Source organism: Oncorhynchus mykiss, chromosome 2 (assembly GCF_013265735.2).
Source record: "Oncorhynchus mykiss isolate Arlee chromosome 2, USDA_OmykA_1.1, whole genome shotgun sequence".
Taxonomy (NCBI): Eukaryota; Metazoa; Chordata; class Actinopteri; order Salmoniformes; family Salmonidae; genus Oncorhynchus; species Oncorhynchus mykiss.
This window is the reverse complement of record NC_048566.1, coordinates 90,915,202-90,943,154: the sequence shown is the minus strand read 5'-3', so window position 1 is coordinate 90,943,154 and position 27,953 is coordinate 90,915,202. Positions and strand designations below refer to the sequence as shown.

Genomic DNA, 27,953 nt, shown 5'->3' with positions numbered 1-27,953 from the left:
ACATACTGTATTCTACACAGGTAGGACCTATGTATAGCACTGAGGACAGTGGTGAGAGGAGCTATAGGTGGACAGGCTCATTGTAATGGCTGGAATATAATAAATGGAACATGTGAGTCAAACGTGGTTTCCATATGTTTCATCTGTTCCATACCGTTTCATTAATTCCATTCCAGTATTTACAATGAGCCTGTCCTTCTATAGCTCCTCCCACCAGCCTCCTCTGATGTAACACTAACACAATAGAAGATTCTTAGAGGCTGTCCCCCTGGCTTTGGCAGGGCATTACAGGTTCCTACAAACCTGCTGCTTGGTCAGTCAAGTTTTTGTTTTGCCTTAAGAAACAACTAATATTTAACTTAGTGCCTGTGCTTCACACGTACTTCCAAGTCTGGTCGAAGAGTTACTTTAGCACAATAAGCCTCTCTAACACCAGTCTATATAGGTTTAAAGTATGGTCAAAAGTCATGACAATAATGCTATTAGTCTCAGCAGGGCCACAGGTTGAATTAGCATACCTGAGCTGCTTACAGATCATCCAGTCTAACCTATTTGACTAGCATTCTCAGGCATGTGGCGTCTAGAGCTCAAGGGATGTTGACTTCGTCCAAAATGGCACCCTGCTCCCTTTAACAGTGCACTACTTTTGACATATCTCACTCAATTCATTGCCTCGTTAACTCTCTCGCTGGACTACTAACTCTTCCTGAATGTGCCCACCCGGCTCTCTTCAGGGGGCGCTTCGTAAAGCAGAGATGTGAACGGACTGTCAGCATGTGACCTTTCTATGCACCCCCAGTGTCTCCACAGGCCCCCAGGGCACCAACTTCTAAGGAAGTGTGTAAGCTGGGAGAATGGGTATGGATCTGGGGGTTAGGAGCACGAAAGAAAGTAAAATGATATACCCAGCCTTTTTTGTAGTCTGGGAAACCTTGACTGCTGAGGCATTGGGGACCTTTGAGGAGGTTTCATAGCACACATAAAAACAACCTAGGATGTATGTGTAGCATTTACAGTGTCTGTCGAATGTCAATGGTGCTTTTTTTCATGGGAAACACTCAAATTTACGCACCTTACCTCACACCACATTATTTTCTTGACAGCCAAACAGAATAATATGCACATTGCACAAATCCTGCATCTTATTATTCTTTTATAGCTATGTTCAATGTTTCTATTGCAGCAGCTGCAGACTATTGCGCAATCTGTTTTTTTTTTTTAACAAGTGATTATTAGTTGACGTGATAAAAAAACAAGGAAGAAGGCAATGAAAGAGTGGAATGGTTCCTGTTTTCTGTCAGGTACCATACATCTGCCAAAACTATGAGTGACTCACTGTAGTCAATACAGTTTTGTTACAGTATATTCCCAGGATTTATTTAATGATTTCATTTAACCATGTAAGTTATTGAGAAACACTGGGTACTGTATGCTGTATATTACAGGCATACCAAAGGATGCACATTTTCACAGATAGTATGCAGAATGTATTTATCAGTTGCTGAGCAGAATTTTCTATGTGCAGAAACAGGTAGGCTAGTCTATATGTAAGAAGTTCAATTATACTAACTGGGTTAGGGAAAAGTTGTACTGGCTCAAAGAAAGATTAGGCTGCAGTTAAGTCCACACTAAGTCCACATTGTAGGCCAGTGACGATTGGTGCCGTTTAAGATGAGGGAGGATAATTATTTATTTTATGAGCATGGCCTTATTTCTTTTATATCATATTGGGTGACAGTCATTCATATTCCATTCACCCAGTTCAATGTAACATCAATAGGTTTAGGCCACTACATGACACATATATTTTCCTATACCAATCACGAGGTTGCTTTCTATGAATTAAAGTTTACAACATAGGTGTAAAGTCGAGAGAAATTTGAGTAATCAAGGTGACGGGGTGGATCGGCTTTAATATTGCAGACAGATTGTAGTTTCCATCAATGTAATTGTCTGCATCATTTCCAATCACCCATATATTTTTGGGGTAAATATATATATTTATATATATATGCATACATACATACATACACATATACATATAAACATGCATACATATGCACATGCACTACCATTCAAAAGTTTAGGGTCACTTAGAAATGTCCTTGTTTTTGAAAGAAAAGCACATTTTTTGTCCATTAAAATAACGTCAAATTGATCAGACATACAGTGTAGACATTGTTAATGTTGTAAAGGACTATTGTAGCGTAAAACGGCAGATTTTTTATGGATTATCTACATAGGCTTACAGAAGTCCATTATCAGCAACCATCACTCCTGTGTTCCAATGGCACGTTGCGTTAGCTAATTCAAGTTTGTCATTTTAAAAGGCTAATTGATCATTAGAAAACCCTTTTTCATTTATGTTAGCACAGCTAAAAAATGTTGTCCTGATTAAAGAAGAAATAAAACTGGTCTTCTTTAGACTAGTTGAGTATCTGGAGTATCAGCATTTGTGGGTTTGATTACAGGCTCAAAACAAAGAACTTTCTTCTGAAACTCATCAGTCTATTCTTGATCTGAGAAATGAAGGCTATTCCAAGAGAGAAATTGCCAAGGAACTGAAGATCTCGTACAATGCTGTGTACTACTCCCTTCACAGAACAGCGCAAACTGGATCTAACCAGAATAAAAAGAGGAGTGGGAGGCCCCAGGTGCACAACTGAGCAAAAGGACAAGTACATTAGAGTGTCTAGTTTGAGAAACAGACGTCTCACAAGTCCTCAACTGGCAGCTTCATTAAATAGTACCCGCAAAACACCAGTCTCAACGTCAACAGTGAAAAGGCGACTCTGGAATGCTGGCCTTCTCGACAGAGTTCCTCTGTCCAGTGTTTGTGTTCTTTTGCCCATCTTAATACTTTATTTGTATTGGCCAGTCTGAGATATGGCTTTTTCTTTGCAACTCAGCCTAGAAAGTAATAAGTAGTAGTAGTAGTAGTAAGTAGTAGTAAGTCTATGGAAGGGGGTAAGAACCATGAGCCTCCTAGGTTTTGAAGTCAATGTACCCAGAGGAGGATGGAAACTAGCTGTCCTCCGGCTACACCATGGTGCTACCTTACAGAGTGCTGTTGAGGCTACTGTAGATCTTCATTGCAAAACAGTGTCTTTTAATCAATTATTTGGTGACGTGAATATATTTAGTATAGTTTTATCTAAATATTATGACTTTTTTAGTGTTTCACAATAAAAATAGAAAGGAAATGAACTGAGGAGGATGGGCCTCCCCTTCCTTCTCTGAGGAGCCTCCACTGGTGTAGGCTATGGGGCTCCCGAGTTGCGCAGTGGTCTATGGCACTGCATTCTCATTGCAAGAGGTGCCACTACAGTCCATGGTTCAAATCCATGGTTGTATCACATCAGGCCGTGATTGGGACGAATTTGTTCATAACTGACTTGCCGAGTTAAATAAAGATTAAATTAAAAATAAAAATAAAAATTTAAAAAGTGAGAAACACCTGATTTCAGTTACGCTTATATCCGAAAGTCTGAATAAAAGGAAAATAGGATAGGATAAGATAAGATGGGATGGGATAATATAAGATAGGATAAGATAGGATGGGATAAGATATGATGGGATAGGATCAACTTTAATGTCCCCAAGGGGAAGTGTCTTAGACACACAGTACTGCTGTATACAAAATATACACATGTACATTGCACACTCAGTATAATACATAAATTACACATGTTATACATAGACCTAGCCTACATACACAAATAAACGAACTTAACATGCTATTCAAAATGACATCTTAAAATGCGGTGTACTACTGAAGCTTTAAGATTTTCCCCATAATTTGCTTCCAAACCCTATTCCCCTTTCATTTTTCAGTATCCAAGTCCCCGTATACCAATAGGCATACACATCCAAATACATGTACTAACAGCATCCTATGTTTATCACTGTTTATGATTTAATTAACAACCATGTCAAAACACTTTTCACGACGAAAAGAAAACGATTAGGCGCGAAAATATTTTGTATTATTGGACATAATTGGGACGTACTGTCATTAGTCAACATGGACAAATACAACAGCCACAAAATGTTCATCGTGTCTTAATAATTATGATACAGTGTGTCAGAAAACATAGGATGACACCCACACACAATTCCCGTTGGTTGGCATATTCTGTTTGACCGTATTGGAAAATGGTGATGAAGGTGCGTAACTTGACAAGCGTTTCCAAAGAAGCTGAACGGTAAAGGATAGTGCTCCGGGATCATGTCAATGATATTGAATGCAATGTACCCTACGGTCAGACATCAATCATGGTGTTTGGCATTAAAAGAGGGGTAATGTAAGTCGTGAATGACATTCCTCGTGTATGCATACTTTTCAAAAAATCTGCGGACAGAAATAAGCAAATTCACACCATTCGTTTTCTTCTGATTTGCCACTGGAATACGCACACCGCGCCAGGCGTAATAGGCGTTTATCCAAGAAAGACATGCAAATAAAAGACAGCCTATAACAAGAAAGTGAGTAAGAAAATATGCAATTCCGATGATAACTTACTTTTGGCTTCTTCATATGGAATGAGAGGAGTAAATCCAATGTAAGCGAAACCCTATTTTATCTTACTTCTGCGGGGAGGAAAGGGGTTTTCATCATCCGGTGTGCACATATCCAATGCCCTAGTCAGTAGCCTAGTATCCAAGCAGGGAAAATAATCTTAAACCTTATAAAACTGCTGCAATGAGCTCTGTTGATGATAGGTATGGTATCCAAATATACACATCATAGGGAGCGCATTAACGGGTACTGCGAGATCATAGTGAGTTGGTGTTTTGTTTTTTTTACAGGGAAACCCATTTTTATAGTTGCTTCAAGTACCGCCCACAAGAACCGTTCCGGTCAGTCTGCTCCAACGTCCATCATTCAGTCCTCATCGACAGCCCCGATGAAAATATTGAGATAAACTCCGCTTTACGTTGTGAATGAAACCAATATTACTATATGTAACATATACCTACAGTAGCCTTATTACGATAACTTCCATTTGTCTGAAAATACCTGTCCACGCCTCATGTTAGACTGCCCCGTTGGCACATCGCTATGTCATTTATCGTTGGAACTTGACAGACCGACATTCGAGATGCTGGCACCCATGCTGGGTTTTGACTTTGAACGTCAGGCATGGAAGCATATCGATTTATTGTAGAGGAGTTAAAGTCGTAAAGTCAAACTGGTCCAAATGTACAATACAAGTCTATAGGAAATGCAGTGGTTGAGCAAGTCATGGTCATATAGCCGGCGAGAAAGCGGTTCTGACCGACCACAATTTATAGGTATGACCATATCAAAAGTTGTATAATATATATATTTTTTTTTCATATTACCCACCTTGGCAAAGTCATCTTAGGGCTCACATGAACAAACCAAAAAAATAATTCAGTTTAGAAAATGTTCATTTGAAAAACAATACACATTAATTTAAAAACTTCAGTAGGTTATATTTGGCACCTAGCACAGTTCACTTATTGGCACCATAAGATTTATATAATCATAACTGTTTTATTGCAACAATATCCTTTAGAAAGCTTTGTCAATATTGTAGTGACTTTACTACACCTTGTGACCTCTGAGAGGTTCAGATCACTTGGAGCAATGGCTAAACTGTTGGACTGGTAGTCACAGCAACCCAGGTCTGAGTGCTGGTCGGGCTTTTCCATCCAAATTTGCTGCACTAGTGTCAGAAGTGGGATTGCCGCCATAGATGTAGAACAGATTATTGGTTTCCACTAAGTAGCGCTTGGCGTTCGCTCCGACTAGTTCCATGCAACCAAATGTCAGCAATTTAGCTGCCGATTTAAATACTCCCAACTGATGTTAATTGTTGCTCGGGGTCTTTCATTGGATGAGAATGTAAACCAGCTGCATAGAACACACGTTTATAGAGGTGCCAAAGAACTGCAGAATGTAAGATAATTGCATGGAGCAGTGTTTGTTAATCCTGAATTACAATTAAGAAATAAAGGGGTGCACATTTTTGTTTTCGCCTGGGCGCTGCACACCTGATTCACATCAAATGTAATGATGAGTTAAAGCGGTAATCCTTAGTTGAAACCACAACAAATAGACGCCTTTGTTCTGGTGCTGACTGAGACATGGATAATCCCAAAGAACACTGACACTCCAGCTGCTCTCTCTTCATCTGACTGTGTTCTCTCATAGTCTGGGAGCATCTGGTCGTCGCATAGTATCCCTGCGGCACAGGGATACTAATTTCTCCTAACTGGAGATTTTCTATTTTCTCCCTCAATCACTTGTCCATCTCCTCATTTGAATTCCATACTGTCACTGTCACTTGTCCACTCAAACTTAACATTGTTGTCTTCCACGTCTTTCTTTCTTTCTTTCTTTCTTTCTTTCTTTCTTTCTTTCTTTCTACTCCTTTCCTCTTTTGACATCACCCTTTCCCAGTCACCAAACACTTACAAGACAGGCAATATGCTTGACATCTTTACTAGAGACTGTTCACCTACTAATCTCACTGCAACCTTCCTTCAGGTCTCTGATCACTACTTTGTTTCCTTTTCTGTCTCCTCCAACTCTAGCCACTCAACCCCTACCCAGATGGTCATGTGCCGTCACAATCTTTGCTCTCTCTCTCTCCCATTACTTTCTCCTCTTCTATCCTATCATCTCTTCCTTCTGCTAAATCCTTCTTCCTCCTGTCTCCAGATTCTGCCTCTTTGACCCTACTTTTCTCCCTTTCCACATCCTATGATTCTCACTGTCCCCTTTCCTACCGGCCGGCTCGGCCTGCCCCGACTGCTTTGTGGCGGAATGACTCATTGCGAGCTTACAGAAATGGGCTGCGGGTAGCTGTGAGAAAATGGAGGAAAACTTCAGGAGGACCTATCATCCTTTCACTCCCTCATCTCTACCTTTTTCTGCCTCTGTACGCACTGCTAAAGCCACTTTCTATCACTTTAATTTTCAATATTCTGCCTCTAACCCTTCTGTCACCTTGTCCTCCCTCCTTAATCTTCCACCCCCTCCCTCCTCCCTCTCTGTGGATGACTTTGTCAACCAATTTGAAAATAAGGTTGACGTCATCCTCTCCTCATTCACTCAGCCTACCCCACAGAACTACCCTACGTCTTGGCCTCTTTCTCGCTTATCTCTCTAGATTAAATCCTGTCACTAGGGATGTCCAGCCGCTCGACAACCTGCCCGCTTGACCCTATCCCCTCCTCCCTTCTCCAGACCGTCTCTAGAGACCTTCTCCCATTCCTCACTTCCCTCATCAACTCATCCCTGACCACTGGTCGTGTTCTCTCTTACTTCAAAATGGCCAGAGTCGCTCCCCTCCTCAAGAAACTAACACCTGACCCCTCTGATATCAAAAACGACAGTCCGGTATCCCTTCTTTCTTTTCTTTCCAAAACAATTGAGTGTGCTTTCTCTGACCAACTCTCTCGCTATCTCTTTCAGAACTATCGTCTTGACCCTAACCAGGGTCACTCAACCGAGACTGCTCTTCTCTGTGTCACGGAGGCTCTTTGCACTGCCAAAGCTGACTCTCTCTATCTGCTGCCTTCAACACCGTGAACAATCAGATCCTCCTTTCCATCCTCTCAGGGCTGGGTGTCTCAGGCTCTGCATACTCTTGGATTGCATCCTATCTGGCAAGCCACTCCTACCAGGTGACGTGGAGAGGATCTGCGTCTGCACCACATTCTCTCACTACTGGTGTCCCCCAGGGCTCGGTTCTAGGCCCTCTCCTCTTCTCTCTATACACCAAGTCACTCGGCTCTGTCATATCCTCACATGGTCTCTCCTATCATTGCTATGTGGAGGACACTCAACTACTTTTATCCTACCCCTCTTCTGACACCCAGGTGGCGACACTCATATCTGCGTTCCTGGAAGATATCTCAGCTTGGATGTCGGCCACCACAACACGATCAACCTCGACAAGACGGAGCTGCTCTTCCTACCGGGAAAGGCCTGCCCGCTCCAAGACCTTTCCATCTAGATTGATAATGCCCAGGGTGCAAAGATCCCTAGCGTGACCCTGGACAACACCCTGTCGTTCTCTGCAAACATCAAAGCACCGACTTGTCCCTGCAGGTTCATGCTCAACAACATCCACAAAGTACGCCCTACCTCACAAAGAAAGTGGCACAGCTCCTAATCCAGGCACTTGTCATTGCCCGTCTGGACTACTGCAACTTGCTGTTGGCTGGGCTCCCTGCTTGTGCCATCAAACCCCTGCAGCCCGCCTGGTGTACAATCTTCCAAGTTCACCTATTTCACCCCACTCCTCTGCACACTCCACTGGCTTCCAGTCAAAGTTCGCATCCACTACAAGACCATGGTACTTGCCTACGGAGCAGAAGTAGGAACTGCCCATCTCTACCTTCAGGCTATGCTCAAACTCTACAACCAAACCAGAGTACTCCGTTCGGCCACCTCTGGTCTCTTGGCCTACGGCAGCTCCCGCTCAGCCCAGCCAAAGCTCTTCTCTGTCCTGGCACCCCAATAGTGGAACCAGCTTCCCCCTGAAGATAGGACAGCAGATTCCCTTACCATCTCCCAAAAACATCTGAAACCCTACCTCTTCAAAGAGTATCTTAAACAATCCCACAGTCTGTAGAGAATCTACAGATGGACTATCCAAATACACTCGCACTTGACTTTCCCCCCACTACTGGCACTGACTTGGCTGATAGCTACTTTACTGAGGAAAAATATACTTACAATGGCTGAGATATGTGACTGTCCCACCTAGCGATCTTAAGACATAACTGTAAGTCGCTCTGGATAAGAGCGTATGCTAAATGACTAACATGTAAATGTTTTGGTAAAACACTGATGGATGGGCCTGGAGAAATGTAACCACTCTCAAATTCATAGACAGCTATAGATGCAAGGACTGACCATGCAAAATATAATAATTATAATTTTAAGCATGTTTTGAGGCTCTACAATGTTTGTTTATATTTAGAATAATTACAAGCACGGGAGTAAAACAAGCAAATATTTGGGGTTTTGATGGTGTTTGACAGTTGAACTAAACTCATGAGACATTTCTAAGTTATATTCTTCAATAATCAATTAGTATATATAATTCATTTATAAGTAAAACAATGATTGTAGCAACTGCATATTGCATCTTTTCTAATGAAATCCACCCCATCAAGTGGAGGAGATTGAGTATTGCAGAGTGTGTGACTCAGTTATATAGGAGTCACAGAAAATAAATCGATACATCTGAGGGCTGTATAGACTCCCTTCCTCATAGAGGGACAATTCTTAAAAACATTATATTGCAGGTTCTGTAAAACATTATGTTACAGGTTCTGTAAAACATTATGTTACAGGTTCTGTAAAACATTATGTTGCAGGTTCTGTAAAACATTATGTTACAGGTTCTGTAAAACATTATGTTGCAGGTTCTGTAAAACATTATGTTGCAGGTTCTGGAAAACATTATGTTACAGGTTCTGTAAAACATTATGTTACAGGTTCTGTAAAACATTATGTTGCAGGTTCTGTAAAACATTATGTTACAGGTTCTGGAAAACATTATGTTACAGGTTCTGTAAAACATTATGTTACAGGTTCTGTAAAACATTATGTTGCAGGTTCTGTAAAACATTATGTTACAGGTTCTGTAAAACATTATGTTGCAGGTTCTGTAAAACATTATGTTGCAGGTTCTGTAAAACATTATGTTGCAGGTTCTGTAAAACATTATGTTACAGGTTCTGTAAAACATTATGTTACAGGTTCTGTAAAACATTATGTTGCAGGTTCTGTAAAACATTATGTTGCAGGTTCTGTAAAACATTATGTTACATGTTCTGTAAAACATTATGTTACAGGTTCTGTAAAACATTATGTTACAGGTTCTGTAAAACATTATGTTGCAGATTCTGTAAAACATTATGTTGCAGGTTCTGGAAAACATTATGTTACAGGTTCTGGAAAACATTATGTTGCAGGTTCTGTAAAACATTATGTTACAGGTTCTGTAAAACATTATGTTACAGGTTCTGTAAAACATTATGTTACAGGTTCTGTAAAACATTATGTTACAGGTTCTGTAAAACATTATGTTGCAGGTTCTGTAAAACATTATGTTGCAGGTTCTGTAAAACATTATGTTGCAGGTTCTGTAAAACATTATGTTGCAGGTTCTGTAAAACATTATGTTGCAGGTTCTGTAAAACATTATGTTGCAGGTTCTGTAAAACATTATGTTACAGGTTCTGTAAAACATTATGTTACAGGTTCTGTAAAACATTATGTTACAGGTTCTGTAAAACATTATGTTGCAGATTCTGTAAAACATTATGTTACAGGTTCTGTAAAACATTATGTTACAGGTTCTGTAAAACATTATGTTACAGGTTCTGTAAAACATTATGTTGCAGGTTCTGTAAAACATTATGTTACAGGTTCTGTAAAACATTATGTTACAGGTTCTGTAAAACATTATGTTGCAGGTTCTGTAAAACATTATGTTGCAGGTTCTGTAAAACATTATGTTGCAGGTTCTGTAAAACATTATGTTGCAGGTTCTGTAAAACATTATGTTGCAGGTTCTGTAAAACATTATGTTGCAGATTCTGTAAAACATTATGTTGCAGGTTCTGTAAAACATTATGTTGCAGGTTCTGTAAAACATTATGTTACAGGTTCTGTAAAACATTATGTTGCAGGTTCTGGAAAACATTATGTTGCAGGTTCTGGAAAACATTATGTTGCAGTCCTGCAGCTGAGGCACTAAGGCATTAGCCTTGGCATTAGCTCTGAGAACTACCGCAAGTCTTCAGGTCTCAGGCACTGTTAGTCATCACACAAGCATGATTCACCAAACCACCCATTTGACATTATCGTTGGTAGATTGTCTCTCTCCATAATGGCAAAGTAGTGAGCCTTGGGCACTGAGGGACATGTAACTCTATTTATCGCATTGATTGATGGAGAGAATTAAAAATACATTTAGTACAACATTTATCATCAAATAAAGTATAATTGTTGTTGTCTGCTTAACGTCACATGATGTTTTTATCTTTGGATTTACAGTAATTAATATATTGTTCATAAGGAAGAGAGTGTCACGCCTCAACTTCTGATGCTTATGGCAAAAGTAAATGAGTCACTACTATAGTAAGATGTCTTTGTCCATTTTATCACTAAAACCCCAGGTTAAGACATCCATGGTATTCATGTGACATGCTTGTTGTGGCCTTGTGCATTGCACAATGTGTTACCGCACAGCATATTGATTTGATTTTATTAATAAAAGTTGATGCCAAGTGTTTGACGTTGCACCGGTGTGGTGCCAGTGTTGACATTGCTGTGTAGCCTGTGTTTGCAAGGGGCTCTAAGAACCCTGATTGCATGGAGAACAACTGTTGCTGGTCATGAAGTGAAAGTAGGCTACAAAGCTTATTACAAACCACAGTGGTTTCAGCATAAGACTTTTCCGTCTGAAGTTTCTAAATAAAAACGGTCTGCAATGCATGAATCCCTCTCCTTGGCATTGTAATAGACAGAAACACATACTTGGTCTACCCATAATCAGGGTTGGAGCTTGTTTTGATTATGTAATAATAGTGGTTGGGAAATCACTCTAACATAATAGTTTCATGGAGGTTTGAAACACATCAAAGACATTAGAAAAGATTTCTCACGCTCAAAGCCAACTGGGGAAATTAAAACATTTGACACTAGACAATACACAATTTGACACTGTGTATTAATATGTAAACTATAGTAGTACTTTGCTAACATTCAGTAAAAAAGTACATAGGCTACTGTTGGCTACTGTCTCTGCCTGGCTGGGTCCCCTAACTCTACTGAGATTCTCTGCCTTCTGACCCCATTACGGGGGCTGAGTCACTGGCTTACTAGTGCCCTTCCATAACTTCCCTAGGAGGGGTGCGTCACTTGAGTAGTTTGTCACTGACATGGTCATCCTGTCCGGTTTTACTTCCCCTCAGGCTTGTGCAGTGGAGGAGATCTTTGTGGACTATACTCAGCCTTGTCTCAGGGTAGTAAGTTGGTGGTCTGTTGATATCCTTCTAGTGGTGAGGGCTGTGCTTTGGCAAAGTGGGTGGGGTTTTATCCTGCCTGGTCCTGCCTGGTTGGCCCTGTCCGGGGGTATCGGACCATGACTCCGGACTACCTGGCCTGATGACTCCTGGCTGTCCCCAGTCCACCTGGTTGTGCTGCTGCTCCAGTTGCAACTGTTCTGCCTGCGGCTATGGAACCCTGACATGTAAACCCGGACGTGCTTACTTGTCCCAGACCTGCTGTTTCGACTCTTTCTCTCTCTACCGCACCTGCTGTCTCGACCGCTGAATGGTTGCCTATGAAAAGCCCAACTGACATTTAATCCTGAGGTACTGACCTGTGGCCCACTCTAAAACTATTGTGATTATTATTTGACCCTGCTGGTCAACTATGAACATTTGAACATCATGAAGAACAATCTGGCCTTAATGGCCATGTACAGCCAGAAGAGAACTGGCCACCCCTCAGAGCCTGGTTCAGAGCCTGGTTCCTCTCTAGGTTTCTTCCTAGGTTCCTGCTTTTCTAGGGAGTTTTTCCTAGCCACCGTGCTTCTACATCAGCATTGCTTGCTGTTTGAGGTTTTAGGCTGGGTTTCTGTATGGCACTTTGTGACATCTGCTGATGTTAAAGGGTCTTTATGAATAAATTTGATTGATTGATTGATCAATTGTTTACGGATTACATAACATGCCTAACAATTTTTTTCCTTATTATAAGTTATAATTTATTATAATGCATTATGAATAGCTCAAGGCATTATAAATGTGCTTATAATGTATTATGATGAGGATATTGATACTAGTAGGGCATTAGAAAAATGGCACCTGCTCATGATGTCTTCCACATTATAACAACATAATTATGCATTATACCTGTTGAAACAAAATTGAACCATGCCAACCCAGTGTGAATGCACCCATAGTCAGAGTCTTGTGAACTCTCTCACAATCACAATCAGTCAATACAAGATAAACATAGTTCTACAACTCTGCACGGGCAGACTTAAGACAACCGACTCTTTGAGGATAACCTAAGAGGATAACCTGTAGCAGTCTGGTCTGTTTTTTAGGGGGTGGCTAAGACATCGTACGTTGGCTTCTGTAGACCCAGCTGTTGTTTGAGAAAACAAATGTCAGGGCCTATAATCCCCATTACATAACATTATATAACCAAAGGTGTTACCACAGGACAATTCTTCGAAACTGTTTAGATTCTATCCCACCTTAGTTGGTGCCAACAGGAAGCAATCTCATCTTGTTGCAGGCAGCTTAAAGGTTAACAGAGGAGACCCAGGGGATTAGACATATAGGAATACACTGAACTCACTGCCTTGAATTTGGGTCGATTTTAATATAACAATAGCATTAAGCAGCGTCAGCCTCACCATTTCCAGTAAGTATTAGCCTTGCTAGCAGACTGACTGCAGCCGATAATTGGCACAACAGATTTACTCATAAGTAGGTTAATCAAAGCCCTGGACTGAAATGGAAACCTGACTTGCTCTCTCTCTGAGGCTCTTTTCAATGAACTTTGGCCAACTGGGTGGTGGATTTGCACCTATTATTAGTAACAAGTGATCCAGATCAACGTGAAAAGACTTGAATAAGTAGAGTGAGAGTGAATGGAGCCATTTGTTGTCAAAATCTAAAATGGGAATAAGACAAGCAGCTTAGCAGTTCGGTAGAATGGAGCTACACTACTGTTCAAAAGTTTGGGGTCACTTAGAAATTTCCTTGCTTTTGAAAGAAAAGCACATTTTTTGTCCATTAAAATAACATAAAATTGATCAGAAATACAGTGTATAAATTGTTAATGTTGTAAATGACTATTGTAGCTGGAAACTGATGATTTTCAATTGAATATCTACATAGGCGTACAGAAACCCATTATCAGCAACCATCACTCCTGTGTTCCAATGGCACGTTGTGTTAGCTAATCCAAGTTCATAATTTTAAAAGGCAAATTGATCATTAGAAAACTCTTTTGCATATATGTTAGCACAGCTGAAAACTGTTGTCCTGATTAAAGAAGCATTAAAAATTGTCCTTCTTTAGATTAGTTGAGTATCTGGAACATCAACATTTGTGGATTTGATTACAGGCTCAAAATGGCCAGAAACAAAAAACATTCTTCTGAATCTCATCAGTCTATTCTTGTTCTGAGAAATGAAGGCTATTCCATGCGAGAAATTGCAAAGAAACTGAAGATCTCGTACAATGCTGTGTACTACTCCCTTCACAGAACAGCGCAAACGGGTTCTAACCAGAATAGAAAGAGTAGTTGGAGGCCCCGGTGCACAACTGAGCAAGAGGACAAGTACATTAGCGCGTCTAGTTTGAGAAACAAACGCTTCACAAGTCCTCAACTGGCATCTTCATTAAATAGGTCCCACAAAACACCAGTCTCAACGTCAACAGTGAAGAGGCGACTCAGGAATGCTGGCCTTCTAGGCAGAGTTCCTCTTTCCAGTGTCTGTGTTTTTCTGCCCATCTTAATCTTTTATTTTTCTGTCCAGTCTGGCTTTTTCTTTGCAACTCAGCCTAGAAGGCCAGCATCCCGGAGTCACCTCTTCACTGTTGACATTAAGACGGGTGTATTGCGGGTACTATTTAATGAAGCTGCCAGTTGAGGCCATGTGAGGCGTCTGTTTTTCAAACCAGACACTCTAATGAGTTCAAATTTGAGATTTTTGGTTCCAAGCGGTGTGTCTTTGTGAGACGCAGAGTAAGTGAACAGATTATCTCCGTATGTGTGGTTCCCACCGTAAAGCATGGATGAGGAGGTGTGATGGTGTGATGGTGTGGGGTGCTGGTGACACTGTCAGTGATTTGTTTAGAATTCAAGGCACACTTATTAACCATCATGGCTACCACAGCATTCTGCAGCGATACGCCATCCCATCTGATTTGCGCTTAGTGGGACTATCATTTGTTTTCAACAGGACAATGACCCAACACACCTCCAGGCTGTGTAAGGGCTATTTGACAAAGAAGGAGAGTGTTGGAGTGCTGCATCAGATGACCTGGCCTCCACAATCATCCGACCCAACCCAATTGAGATGGTTTTGGATGAGTTGGACCGCAGAGTGAAGGAAAAGCAACCAACAAGTTCTCAGCAAATGTGGGAACCCCTTCAAGACTGTTGGAAAAGCATTCCTCATGAAGCTGGTTGAGACTAAGCCAAGAGTGTGCAAAGCAGTCATCAAGGCAAAGGGTGACTGGTTTGAAGAATCTCAAATATAAAATATTTGGTTGCTACATCATTCTGTATGTGTTATTTAATAGTTTTAATGTCTTCACTATTATTCTACAATGTAGAAAATAGTAAAATAAGGAAAAACCCTTGAATGAGTAGGTTTGTCCAAACGTTTGACTGGTACTGTATATAATGCAGAGTTGACAACTAAATCTAATCTGTCCCCCATATCAACCTGTTTGCACTAAGTGAAAAAAAGTGTTTTTGCAGTTCAAGGGAAAGCTTTTACAGAATGTAAAATGTAAGATACAGTCGACACCTGAGCCCATAGGTCAATGCCCTGAAATATTTATTTCTCAAATCTCTTACAGCTGAACCGTGAGGTGGACAATTACTGTTTCAGGAAAGTAGCCTAACCCTGTTTTTAATGACACGTAAATGTGGCTAATTTGTCCAATATCCCTCGTTTCTTGATAGCGCTGGCTGCGCCAGGTTGGATCTGAATGCATAAAGATATCCATAAAATGTCTGAAATGTCCGGTAAATTAAAATGTTCCCGGTCATGTTGTCCGTCGACACATTTTCGTAAAGCAAACTCTGAAATTGTATATTGTTTTATGAAGATTTTAGAATATTCCCATGAAAATCTGTTGGCAATTGGATGGAAACCTAGCTATAGTGGGGCAAAAAAGTATTTAGTCAGCCACCAATTGTGCAAGTTCTCCCACTTAAAAAGATGAGAGAGGCCTATCATTTTCATCATAGGTACACTTCAACTATGACAGACAAAATGAGAAAACAAAAAATCCAGAAAATCACATTGTAGGACTTTTAATGAATTTATTTGCAAATTAGGGTGGAAAATAAGTATTTGGTCACCTACAAAAGTTTATCTCAATTCTTTGTTATATACCCTTTGTTGGCAATGACAGAGGTCAAACATTTTCTGTAAGTCTTCACAAGGTTTTCACACACTGTTGCTGGTATTTTGGCCCATTGCTCCATGCAGATCTCCTCTAGAGCAGTGATGTTTTGGGGCTGTTGCTGGGCAACACGGACTTTCAACTCCCTCCAAAGATTTTCTATGGGGTTGAGATCTGGAGACTGGCTAGGCCACTCCAGGACCTTGAAATGCTTCTTACCACTCCTTCGTTGCCCGGGGTGTTAGGGATCATTGTCATGCTGAAAGACCCAGCCACGTTTCATCTTCAATGCCCTTGCTGATAGAAGGAGGTTTTCACTCAAAATCTCACGATACATGGCCCCATTCATTCTTTCCTTTACATGGATCAGTAGTCCTGGTCCCTTTTCAGAAAAACAGCCCCAAAGCATGATGTTTCCACCCCCATGTTTCACTGTAGGTATGGTGTTCTTTGGATGCAACTCAGCATTCTTTGTCCTCCAAACATGACGAGTTGAGTTTTTACCAAAAAGTTATATTTTGGTTTCATCTGACCATATGACATTCTCCCAATCTTCTTCTGGATAATCCAAATACTCTCTAGCAAACTTCAGATGGGCCTGGACATGTACTGGTTTAAGCAGGGGGACACGTCTGGTACTGCAGGATTTGAGTCCCTGGCGGCGTAGTGTGTTACTGATGTTAGGCTTTGTTACTTTGGTCGCAGATCTCTGTAGGTCATTCACTAGGTCCCCCCGTGTGGTTCTGGGATTTTTGCTCACCGTTCTTGTGATCATTTTGACCCCACGGGGTGAGATCTTGCGTGGAGCCCCAGATCGAGGGAGATTATCAGTGGTCTTGTATGTCTTCCATTTCCTAATAATTGCTCCCACAGTTGATTTCTTCAAACCAAGCTGCTTACCTATTGCAGATTCAGTCTTCACAGCCTGGTGCAGGTCTACAATTTTGTTTCTGGTGTCCTTTGACAGCTCTTTGGTCTTGGCCATAGTGGAGTTTGGAGTGTGACTGTTTGAGGTTGTGGACAGGTGTCTTTTATACTGATAACAAGTTCAAACAGGTGCCATTAATACAGGTAACAAGTGGAGGACAGAGGAGCCTCTTAAAGAGAAAGTTACAGGTCTGTGAGAGCCAGAAATCTTGCTTGTTTGTAGGTGACCAAATACTTATTTTCCACCATCATTTGCAAATAAATTCATAAAAAATCCTACAATGTGATTTTCTGGATTTTTTTTCTCATTTTGTCTGTCATAGTTGAAGTACCTATGATGAAAATTACAGGCCTCTCTCATCTTTTTAAGTGGGAGAACTTGCACAATTTGAGGCTGACTAAATACTTTTTTGCCCCACTGCATAGACACCATAAATACTCTGGCAAGTGCGCTAGTCTAGTGTCACTTTGATTATGCACATCATGGATCACCAGCAGCCCTAAACATCTAAAGAATAGGCTTCCAGCCAAACAAGCTTGTAAGAATTGTACTTAAACTTCCCACTCATACTCATCTGGAGGTTGAGAATTGTTTTGTCTATCTCTGTAATGTGTCTGTATCTATGTAATTGTATGTGTATCTATGTAATGTGTATCTCTGTAATGTGTCTGTATCTCTGTAATGTGTCTGTATCTCTGTAATGTGTCTGTATCTATGTAATTGTATTTTTATTTATTTCACCTTTATTTAACCAGGTAGGCAAAATGAGAAAAATGTCTCATTTACAATTGCGACCTGGCCAAGATAAAGCAGAGCATTTAGACACATACAACAACACAGAGTTACTCATGGAGTAGAATAAACATACCGTCAATAATACAGTAGAAAAATAAGTCTATATACAATGTGAGGGATAAGGGAGGTAAAGGCAAAAAAAGGCCATGGTGGCGAAGTAAATACAATATAGCAAGTAAACAAGGGAATGTTTGATTTGCAGTGGAAGAATGTGCAAAGTAGAGATAGAAATAATGGGGTGCAAAGGAGCAAAATAAATAAATAAATGCAGTAGGGAAAGAGGTAGTTGTTCGGGCTAAATTATAGATGGGCTATGTACAGGTGCAGTAATCTGTGAGCTGCTCTGACAGCTGGTGCTTAAAGCTAGTGAGGGAGATAAGTGTTTCCAGTTTCAGAGATTTTTGTAGTTTGTTCCAGTCATTGGCAGCAGAGAACTGGAAGGAAAGGAAGAATTGGTTTTGGGGGTGACCAGAGAGATATACCTGCTGGAGCGTCTGCTACAGGTGGGTGCTGCTATGGTGACCAGCGATCTGAGATAAGGGGGGACTTTACCTAGCAGGGTCTTGTAGATGACCTGGAGCCAGTGGGTTTGGCGACGAGTATGAAGCAAGGGCCAGCCAACGAGAGAGTACAGGTCGCAATGGTGGGTAGTATATGTGGCTTTGGTGACAAAACCGATGGCACTGTGATAGACTGCATCCAATTTATTGAGTAGGGTGTTGGAGGCGATTTTGCAAATGACATCGCCGAAGTCGAGGATCGGTAGGATGGTCAGCTTTACAAGGGTATGTTTGGCAACATGAGTGAAGGATGCTTTGTTGTAAAATAGGAAGCCAATTCTAGATTTAACTTTGGATTGGAAATGTTTGATGTGAGTCTGGAAGGAGAGTTTACAGTCTAACCAGACACCTAGGTATTTGTAGTTGTCCACATATTCTAAGTCAGAGCCGTCCAGAGTAGTGATGTTGGACAGGCGGGCAGGTGCAGGCAGCGATCGGTTGAAGAGCATGCATTTAGTTTTACTTGTATTTAAGAGCAATTGGGGGCCACGGAAGGAGAGTTGTATGGCATTGAAGCTCGCCTGGAGAGTTGTTAACACAGTGTCCATAGAAGGGCCAGAAGTATACAGAATTGTGTCGTCTGCGTAGAGGAGGATCAGAGACTCACCAGCAGCAAGAGCGACATCATTGATGTATACAGAGAAGAGAGTCGGTCCAAGAATTGAACCCTGTGGCACTCCCATAGAGACTGCCAGAGGCCCGGACAACAGACCCTCCGATTTGACACACTGAACTCTATCAGAGAAGTATTTGGTGAACCAGGCAAGGCAATCATTTGAGAAACCAAGGCTGTCGAGTCTGCCGATGAGGATGTGGTGATTGACAGAGTCGAAAGCCTTGGCCAGGTCAATGAATACGGCTGCACAGTATTGTTTCTTGTCAATGGCGGTTAAGATATCGTTTAGGACCTTGAGCATGGCTGAGGTGCACCCATGACCAGCTCTGAAACCAGATTGCATAGCGGAGAAGGTATGGTGTGATTCGAAATGGTCAGTAATCTGTTTGTTGACTCGGCTTTTGAAGACCTTAGAAAGGCAGGGTAGGATAGATATAGGTCTGTAGCAGTTTGGGTCAAGAGTGTCCACCCCCTTTGAAGAGGGGGATGACCACAGCTGCTTTCCAATCTTTGGAAATCTCAGACGACACAAAGGAGAGGTTGAACAGGCGTGGCAACAATTTCGGCAGATCATTTTTTAGAAAGAAAGGGTCCAGATTGTCTTGCCCAGGCTGATTTGTAGGGGTCCAGATTTTGCAGCTCTTTCAGAACATCAGCTGACTGGATTTGGGAGAAGGAGAAATAGGGAAGGCTTGGGCGAGTTGCTGTGAGGGGTGCAGTGCTGTTGACCGGGGTAGGGGTAAGCAGGTGGAAAGCATACCGTAGAAAAATGCTTATTAAAATTCTCAATTATTGTGGATTTATCGGTGGTGAAGGTGTTTCCTATCTTCAGTGCAGTGGGCAGCTGGGAGGAGGTGTTCTTATTCTCCATGGACTTTACAGTGTCCCAGAGCTTTTTTGAGTTTGTGTTGCAGGAAGCAAATTTCTGCTTGATAAAGCTAGCCTTGGCTTTTCTAACTGCCTGTGTACATTGGTTTCTAGCTTCCCTGAAAAGTTGCATATCACGGGGGCTGTCCGATGCTAATGCAGAACACCATAGGATGTTTTTGTGTTGGCTAAGGACAGTCAGGTCTGGAGAGAACCAAGGGCTATACTGTATCTGTTCCTGGTTCTAAATTTCTTGAATGGGGCATGCTTATTTAAGATGGTGAGGAAGGCATTTAAAAAAAAAAAAACTAGGCATCCTCTACTGACGGGATGAGATCAATATCCTTCCAGGATACCCCGGCCAGGTCGATTAGAAAGGCCTGCTCGCTGAAGTGTTTCAGGGAGCGTTTGACAGTGATGAGTGGAGGTCATTTGACCGCTGACCCATTACGGATGCAGGCAGTGATCGCTGAGATCTTAGTTGAAAACAGCAGAGGTGTATTTTGAGGGCAAGTTGGTTAGGATGATATCTATGAGGGTGCCCGTATTTACGGCATTGGGGTGATACCGGGTAGGTTCATTGATAATTTGAATGAGGTTATCAAGCTTATATTGTAGGATGGCTGGGGTGTTAAGCATGTTCCAGTTTAGGTCGCCTAGCAACACGAGCTCTGAAGATAGATGGGCGGCAATCAGTTCACATATGGTGTCCAGAGCACAGCTGGGGGCAGATGGTGGTCTATTGCAGGATATAGAGAGCATATGGAGCAGAGTATATGTATCTCTGTAATGTGTCTATATCTATGTAATTGTATATGTATCTATCTATGTATTGTGTCTGTATCTCTGTAATGTATCTATATCTATGTAATGCACATCAGCACATCTGCGCTGCAGCATTGTCATCGCTACCCCCCCTCTCCGGTATCTTGTAATGTGTCTGTATCTATGTAATGTGTTTGTATGTATTTAATGTGTCTGTATCTATGTAATTGTATATGTATCTTTGTAATGTGTCTATATCTATGTAATGTGTCTATATCTATGTAATGTTTCTATATCTATGTAATGTATCTATGTAATTGTATATGTATCTATGTAATGTATCTATGTAATGTGTCTATATCTATGTAATGTGTCTGTATCTATGTAATGTGTCTATATCTATGTAATTGTATATGTATCTATGTAATGTGTCTGTATCTATGTGCCTTGACACAACACTGTCTTTGAGCTCTACAAACAATTTGTTCGACCTCATGGCTTGATTTTTGCTCTGACATGCACTGTTAAATGTGGGACCTTATATAAACAGGTGTGCCTTTCCAAATCATGTCCAATCAATTAAATTTATCACAGGTGGACTCTAGTCAAGTTGTAGAAATGTCTCAAGGATGATCAATGGAAACAGGATGCAACGGAGCTAAATTTCGAGGCTCATAATAAAGGGTCTGAATACTTATGTAAATAAGGTATTTCTGTATTCAAATGTTATAAATTTGCAAACATTCCTAAAAACCTGTTTTCACTTTGTCATTCATTATGTGTCACATTCGTAATAAGGACGGAACCAAGGAGCAGCGTGTGTCGAGTTCCACATCTTTATTTGCAGTGAAACTTCTCAAAAAAACAATAACCAAGCAACGAAACATAACCTCAGTGGTGCTACAAGCACAAATAATATCCCACAAACACAGGTGGGAAAAATGGCTACCTAAATATGATCCCCCAATTAGAGGCAGCGAATACAAGCTGCCTCTAATTGGGAACCATACAAAACACTAACATTGAAATATTGAACTTGAACACCCCCTAGTCATGACCTGACCTACTACACCATAAAGAACCAAGGGCTCTCTATGGTCAGAGCATGACAATTATGTGTAGATTGATGAGGAAAACTTTTAATTTAGTTAATTTTAGAATAAGTCTGTAACGCAACAAAATGTGGAAAAAGGGAAGAGGTCTGAATTCTTTCTAAATGCAATGTATGTCTTTTTTTTTACTGACAAATCAGATCAATCAATCTATCCAAACTGTGCAGTGGCCAAACCTTCGATACTGGGTAAGCTTACAAGTTAGGGAGGGATGTAATTTATTTTTGTCGATAACCTTTAATCAGGTCTGCATATGTATTTTCCTATTTACTGTGTTGTTGAAAACACAAACCATGTAATTGAATTGACAAAAGTTGTTAAGCTTTATTTTGAGTTAATTCTATGAGGGGAGGGTGGTACATTTTATTTATGACACCTTGAGTTGAACTAGCACCCCCCCAGTACATGTCCCCAACTATTTAGCAGTCGTATGGCTATTTATCTGTCTTATTGGCCTGTTGGTATGAGAGCCGATGCACCGGTGCCATGTGTCAGACAATAGCAGAGAGAACAGTCTATGGCTTGAGTGGTTGAAGTCTTCGGCAATTTTTCGGGCCTTCCTCTAACATCGCCAGATATAAAGGTCCTGGGTGGCAGGGAGCTCGGACTCAGTGTACTGGGCCATCCGCACCACACTCTGTAGAGCTTTGCGGTTGGGGGCGGTGCATTTGCCATAACAGGCGGTGATGCAGCCTTGTCTTCTCACCTCTTGCTTTCTTAATTGCTCTTATTGACTCTGTGCTGTTGTTACGTTCCCCAGTTTCTGTGTTGTGGTTTGTGTATTTGTATGTATTTCAGGAAATGGCTTCCTGGAATCCCCCAAGCAGCTGATTGGTCGACTCCATGGCTAATTGGAGCTGACCCCGCCCCCTCGTCAGGATACAGCTGTATCCCATTAGACTCCTTCTCCAGCTATAAAAGCCAGTGTTCTGTTGCTCAGAGGAGAAGATTGCTGAGAGAAGAGGGTAGTATCATGTGTTGGGTGTTGGGTGTTGGGTGTTGGGTGTTGGGTGTTGGGTGTTGGGTGTTGGGTGTTGGGTGTTGGGTGTTGTTAGGCTTGAGCTGATTAGTGTGTCCTGTGTTGATTGAGCTGATTGGTTGTATGTCAATAGGACGCAGTGATTTGATTATACGTTGTTTTAGTTATTCTGTTTTTGTTCCCAGGGGGGAAGGGAAGGCACCTTGGGAGAGCTTAGGCAAGAGGCCTGCGGGCATACATATACCTGTAGTACATACTCTATGTACACTAGGTAAGACCCGGGTGGACCATCCCCTGTATTTTGGTTAGTGCACCAGGTGGTGCTAGTTTGGTAAGTAGTGGGTAGGCAGGTAAGGTAGGAGAGGGGGCTTTGATATTTACTTTCTTTGCTTAGGTTCCGTTCAGCTTCTTTTCCCCAACGTTACCATGTAATGGAATCAATTCCTAGTAAATGGTCAATTCTCTGCCTTTTGTCATCCTTACTCGCACCTACAGTCCCATACCTCTTTCACTCCATGGGGAGTTGAGTTGTAGCAGGGTGTTGCGTTCCCTCTTCCTAGAGGCATACGTAACAGCTGTCATGTTCGGTCAGCCCAGCAGACCATCGCTATCTGGTCAACATAAACAATCAAACACATTTGGAGTCAGCCTTTGGTTAATTGTTGCTCAGCCTCGAAACACATGAGGGCACATCAGGATTAGATGTGACAAGGATAGATTGTGGTTGGGGGGGGAGGGTGTTGTGTCCTTTCTTGCTGGTAATAGGCTATAGCTACTTCAATAGTTGTTCTTGATGCTGCAGCTTTTGAGGTCTTCCGGCACAGCCTCGTGCAGTAATGTAATCTTTAAGACCTGAAGTTGTCCTCTGTTTATTGGCAAGAATGGGGTAGTAAAGCTGGACAAGGAGCTAAAGTGTTCACCACTCAAATCAAATGTTTGTCACGTGCCGAATACAACAATCTTACAGTGAAATGCTTACTTCCAAGCCCTTAATCAACAATGCAGTTAAGAAATATAAGTAACAAAAAATGTAAGTGCAGCAGTAAAATAACAATAGTGGCTCCCGGCTGTGCTTCCCTTTGTAGTCTGTAATAGTTTGCAAGCCATGCCACATTCGACGAGCATGTAGTACAATTCGATCTTAGTCCTGTATTGATGCTTTGCCTGTTTGATGGTTCGTCAGAGGGCATAGCGGGATTTCTTATAAGCTTCCGAGTTAGAGTTCCTCTCCTTGAAAGCATCAGCTCTACACTTTAGCTCATTGTGGATGTTTCCTGTGATCCATGGCTTCTGGTTGGGGTATGTACGTACAGTCACTGCGGGGGCGAAGTCATCGATGCACTTATTGATGAAGCCAGTGACTGATGTTGTGTACTCCTCAATGCCATTGGAAGAATCCCGGAACACAGTCCAGTCTGTGATAGCAAAACAGTCTTGTAGCTCAGCATCTGCTTCATCTGACCACTTTTTATTGGCTGAGTCACTGGTGCTTCCTGCTTTAGTTTTTGCTTGTAAGCAGGAATCAGGAGGATAGAATTATGGTCAGATTTGCCAAATGGAGGGCGAGGGAGTGCTTTGTAGGTGTCTCTGTGTGGAGTAAAGGTGGTCTAGAGTTTCTTTCCTTCTGGTTGCACATTTAACATGCTGGTAGAAATGAGGTAAAACTGATTTAAGTTCCCCTGCATTAAAATCCCCGACCACTAGGAGCGCCACCTAGATGAGGGTTTTCCTGTTTGCGTATGTCCGTATACAGCTCATTGAGTGTGCCAGTCTCGGTTTGTGGTGGTAAATGGACAGCTACAAAGAATATAGATGGTGTGGTCTACAGCTTATCATGAGATACTCTCTACCTATGCGAGCAAAACCTTGAGACTTCCTTAGATATCGTGCAGACAAATCAAGTTTGTTTTTTCTTTTTACAAAAACGAACATGACATCAACAGGCATAACAATACTGTGGCTTCACTTGACTTCAATTGAACGACTAACTCATTGTCATTAGTCTGTCGCTGAGATGAAATGGGTACAAAATATCATTAATAAAGGCTCAAATACAGTGAAAGTATATTGAACCAGGAGGCTCCGACAGCACAGTGTAGTTAAGCGCTGCAAACTCTTTATTGATAAATTCTGCAAACTGCTTGCTCACTTTCAAAATCCGGGTTACTAGTACAAATCTATCAGAGAGACCAATAACAAGAAGGTTAGATTACAGAAAGAAACATAACAACTGATACCACAGCATAGAGATGTACACAGTTGGCTATGCTTAAGGAAACTTGTATAACCAGACTTCATGCCCTCCCTGTTAATGTTGATGGCAGTGGGCCGACTGCTTAACTGCTTAAGAATAATCTGATTTCCCCACAGGGGAAAAGTAACAGGTTACATTAGGGCAACAGTTTTATCATGAAATGTGAAATACATTCTTCTATGTTACATAATAACTGTGGGGTGCTGGAGGGATCTTGGTATTGAATCCAGGTAGGGATGGTAAATGGCATGCCACACCATGTCCCTCAAACGAAGAAAGTCTAAATGCCGGTGATGGTAAGACACAAGGAAATGCCTAGAGTTTTCAGTGGCAGCCTTGTCAAGCCTTGTCCAGAGTAGTAGTCTATATGACTCCATAGTAGGAGTGCCAAGTCTAGGACAAAAAGGCTTCTCAACAGTTTTACCCCCAAGCCATAAGACCCGGGCTATTTGCATTGTGTGCCTCCCCCAACCCCTCTTTTACACTGCTGCTACTCCCTGTTTATCTTATATGCATGGTCACTTTAACTATACAGTCATGTTCATACTACCTAAATTGCCCCGACCAACCAGTGCTCCCACACATTGGCTAACCGGGCTATCGGCATTGTGTCCCACCACCCGCCAACCCCTCTTTTTACGCTTCTGCTACACTGTTCATCATATATGCATAGTCACTTTAACGATACCTACATGTACATACTACCTCAATAAGCCTGACTAACAGGTGTCTGTATATAGCCTTGCTACTCTTTTTTTCAAATATATTTTTACTGTTGTTTTATTTCTTTTACTTACAGTACCTACACACACACACATTGTTTTTCTTTTTTTTTTCTTTGCATCATTGGTTAGAGCCTGTAAGTAAGCATTTCACTGTAAGGTGACTCCAGAGTAGGATTGCCTATGACTCCAGCGTAGGATTGCCTATATGACTACAGAGTAGGATTGCCTATGACTCCAGCGTAGGATTGCCTATATGACTACAGAGTAGGATTGCCTATATGACTGCAGAGTAGGAGGCGGCAGCGTAGCCTAGTGGTTAGAGTGTTGGACGAGTAACAGAAAGGTTGCAAGATCGAATCCCAGAGCTGACAAGGTAAAGGTAAAAATCTGTCGTTCTGCCCCTGAACAAGGCAGTTAACCCACTGTTCCCAGGCCATCATTGAAAATAAGAATTTGTTCTTAACTGACATGCCTAGTTAAATAAAGAAAAAATGACTACAAAGTAGAATTGCCTATATGACTCCAGGGTAGGATTGCCTATATGACTCCAGGGTAGGATTGCCTATATGACTCCAGGGTAGGATTGCCTATATGACTCCAGGGTAGGATTGCCTATATGACTCCAGGGTAGGATTGCCTATATGACTCCAGGGTAGGATTGCCTATATGACTCCAGGGTAGGATTGCCTATATGACTCCAGGGTAGGATTGCCTATATGACTCCAGGGTAGGAATGCCTATATGTGTATTTGTTGAAGCTAAAGCTACACCATATCTCTCAAGCAGTGGTGGAAAAAGTACTCGACTGACATATTCAAGTAAAAGTAAAGATACCTTCATAGAATATGACTCAAGTAAAAGTCACCCAGTAAAATACTACTTGAGAAAAAGTCTACAAGTATCTGGTTTAAAATGTACTTAAATACAGTACTCAATTCTCATACTTAAGTAAAAGTAAATGCTATTCATTAAAATAAGAAAAACAGAAGGCATTTCCTTGTTTTTTTTATTTATATACACACAGACAGGGGTACACCAACACTCAGACATCATTTGCAAACAGTATTTGTGTTTAGTGAGTCCGTCAGACATCATGTTTGCTGGTAGGTGCGGGAATTGGACCATACTTCTATTCTTTAAAGAGTACTTTTTGGTGTCAGGGAAAATGTATGCAGTAAAAAGTAATTTTTTTTTTTAGGAATGTAGTGGGGTAAAAATTGTCAAATGTAAATAGTAAAGTACAGATACCCTAAAAAAACTACTTAAGTACTTTTACTTAAGTACTTTACGCCACTGCTCTCAAACAAAATCAATATGAAAAGTGACAGAAAAACAGTACAAGTCAAAGCTCAGAGGGAGAAGGGTTGTCAAAATACTACACACACACACAGTAGGGTTGCCTAGGCCCTATATGTATACAAGGAAGTGGTGCATTAGAGTCTATTTACATTGAAGGTCCCGATATCACCTGTCTTAACCTAAGCAACCTAAGCCCAAACCTAGCACACAGAAAGCCCACAGTATAGCTGGCATGTTAAAAAGCACGAGTGACGATAGGCACCTGGATGCAAAGAGTAAACACTGAACACTCCTCAAAGACACAAAGACAAAGAGTTTTTGTGTTGCCCATCCCAAGAGGCTGGGTTGGGCAACAAAGCCTGACGCACATGTCATCCCAATGACCGTGAGGAGGAACTCTTCCTTTAACGTTTGTTTCAGAGGGCATTTCTCAAACATACTGTACTTCATATGTTTCTACTGAGCCATTTACTTTATGATGGTATTCTTATCTTGTATTATTTCTTATTGTTGTTGCATTGTCGAGAAGGAACCTGCAAGAAAGCATTTTGTTGGACAATGTATACCTTGCGTATCCTGCACATACAACTAATAAAACTTGAAACTTGCATTTGTATGCCAGGGATCATGAATGCATGGACTATGTAGAGATGACATGCACCCTAATCAGGTGATCAAAATGTGAGTGAGTTAATGAATGCACAAGCGGTTTCTGGGGGAGAATTCCCATGAAATGTAGAGGGGAGAGTTTCCGCCACAGGAAAGGACGATCCAGAATGACCTCTGCTGCGGAGGATAAGTTCATTAGAGTTACCAGCCTCAGAAGTTGCAGTCCAATTAAATGCTTCACAGAGTTCAAGTAAGAGACACATCTCAACATTAACTGTTCAGA

General features: G+C 41.4%; 1 protein-coding gene across 1 annotated transcript in view; it reads right to left on the bottom strand.

Annotated features, from left to right (window-relative positions):
* kitlga (kit ligand a) overlaps window positions 1-4,809 on the bottom strand; it is a 32,973-nt gene extending 28,164 nt beyond the window's left edge. Inside the window, exon 1 of the mRNA XM_021576707.2 lies at window positions 4,523-4,809. Within this exon, the coding sequence (XP_021432382.2) occupies window positions 4,523-4,537 (15 nt within the window). The 5' untranslated portion in view covers window positions 4,538-4,809. The remainder of the gene's footprint in view (window positions 1-4,522) is intronic.
* Between the last annotated feature and the right edge of the window lie 23,144 nt (window positions 4,810-27,953).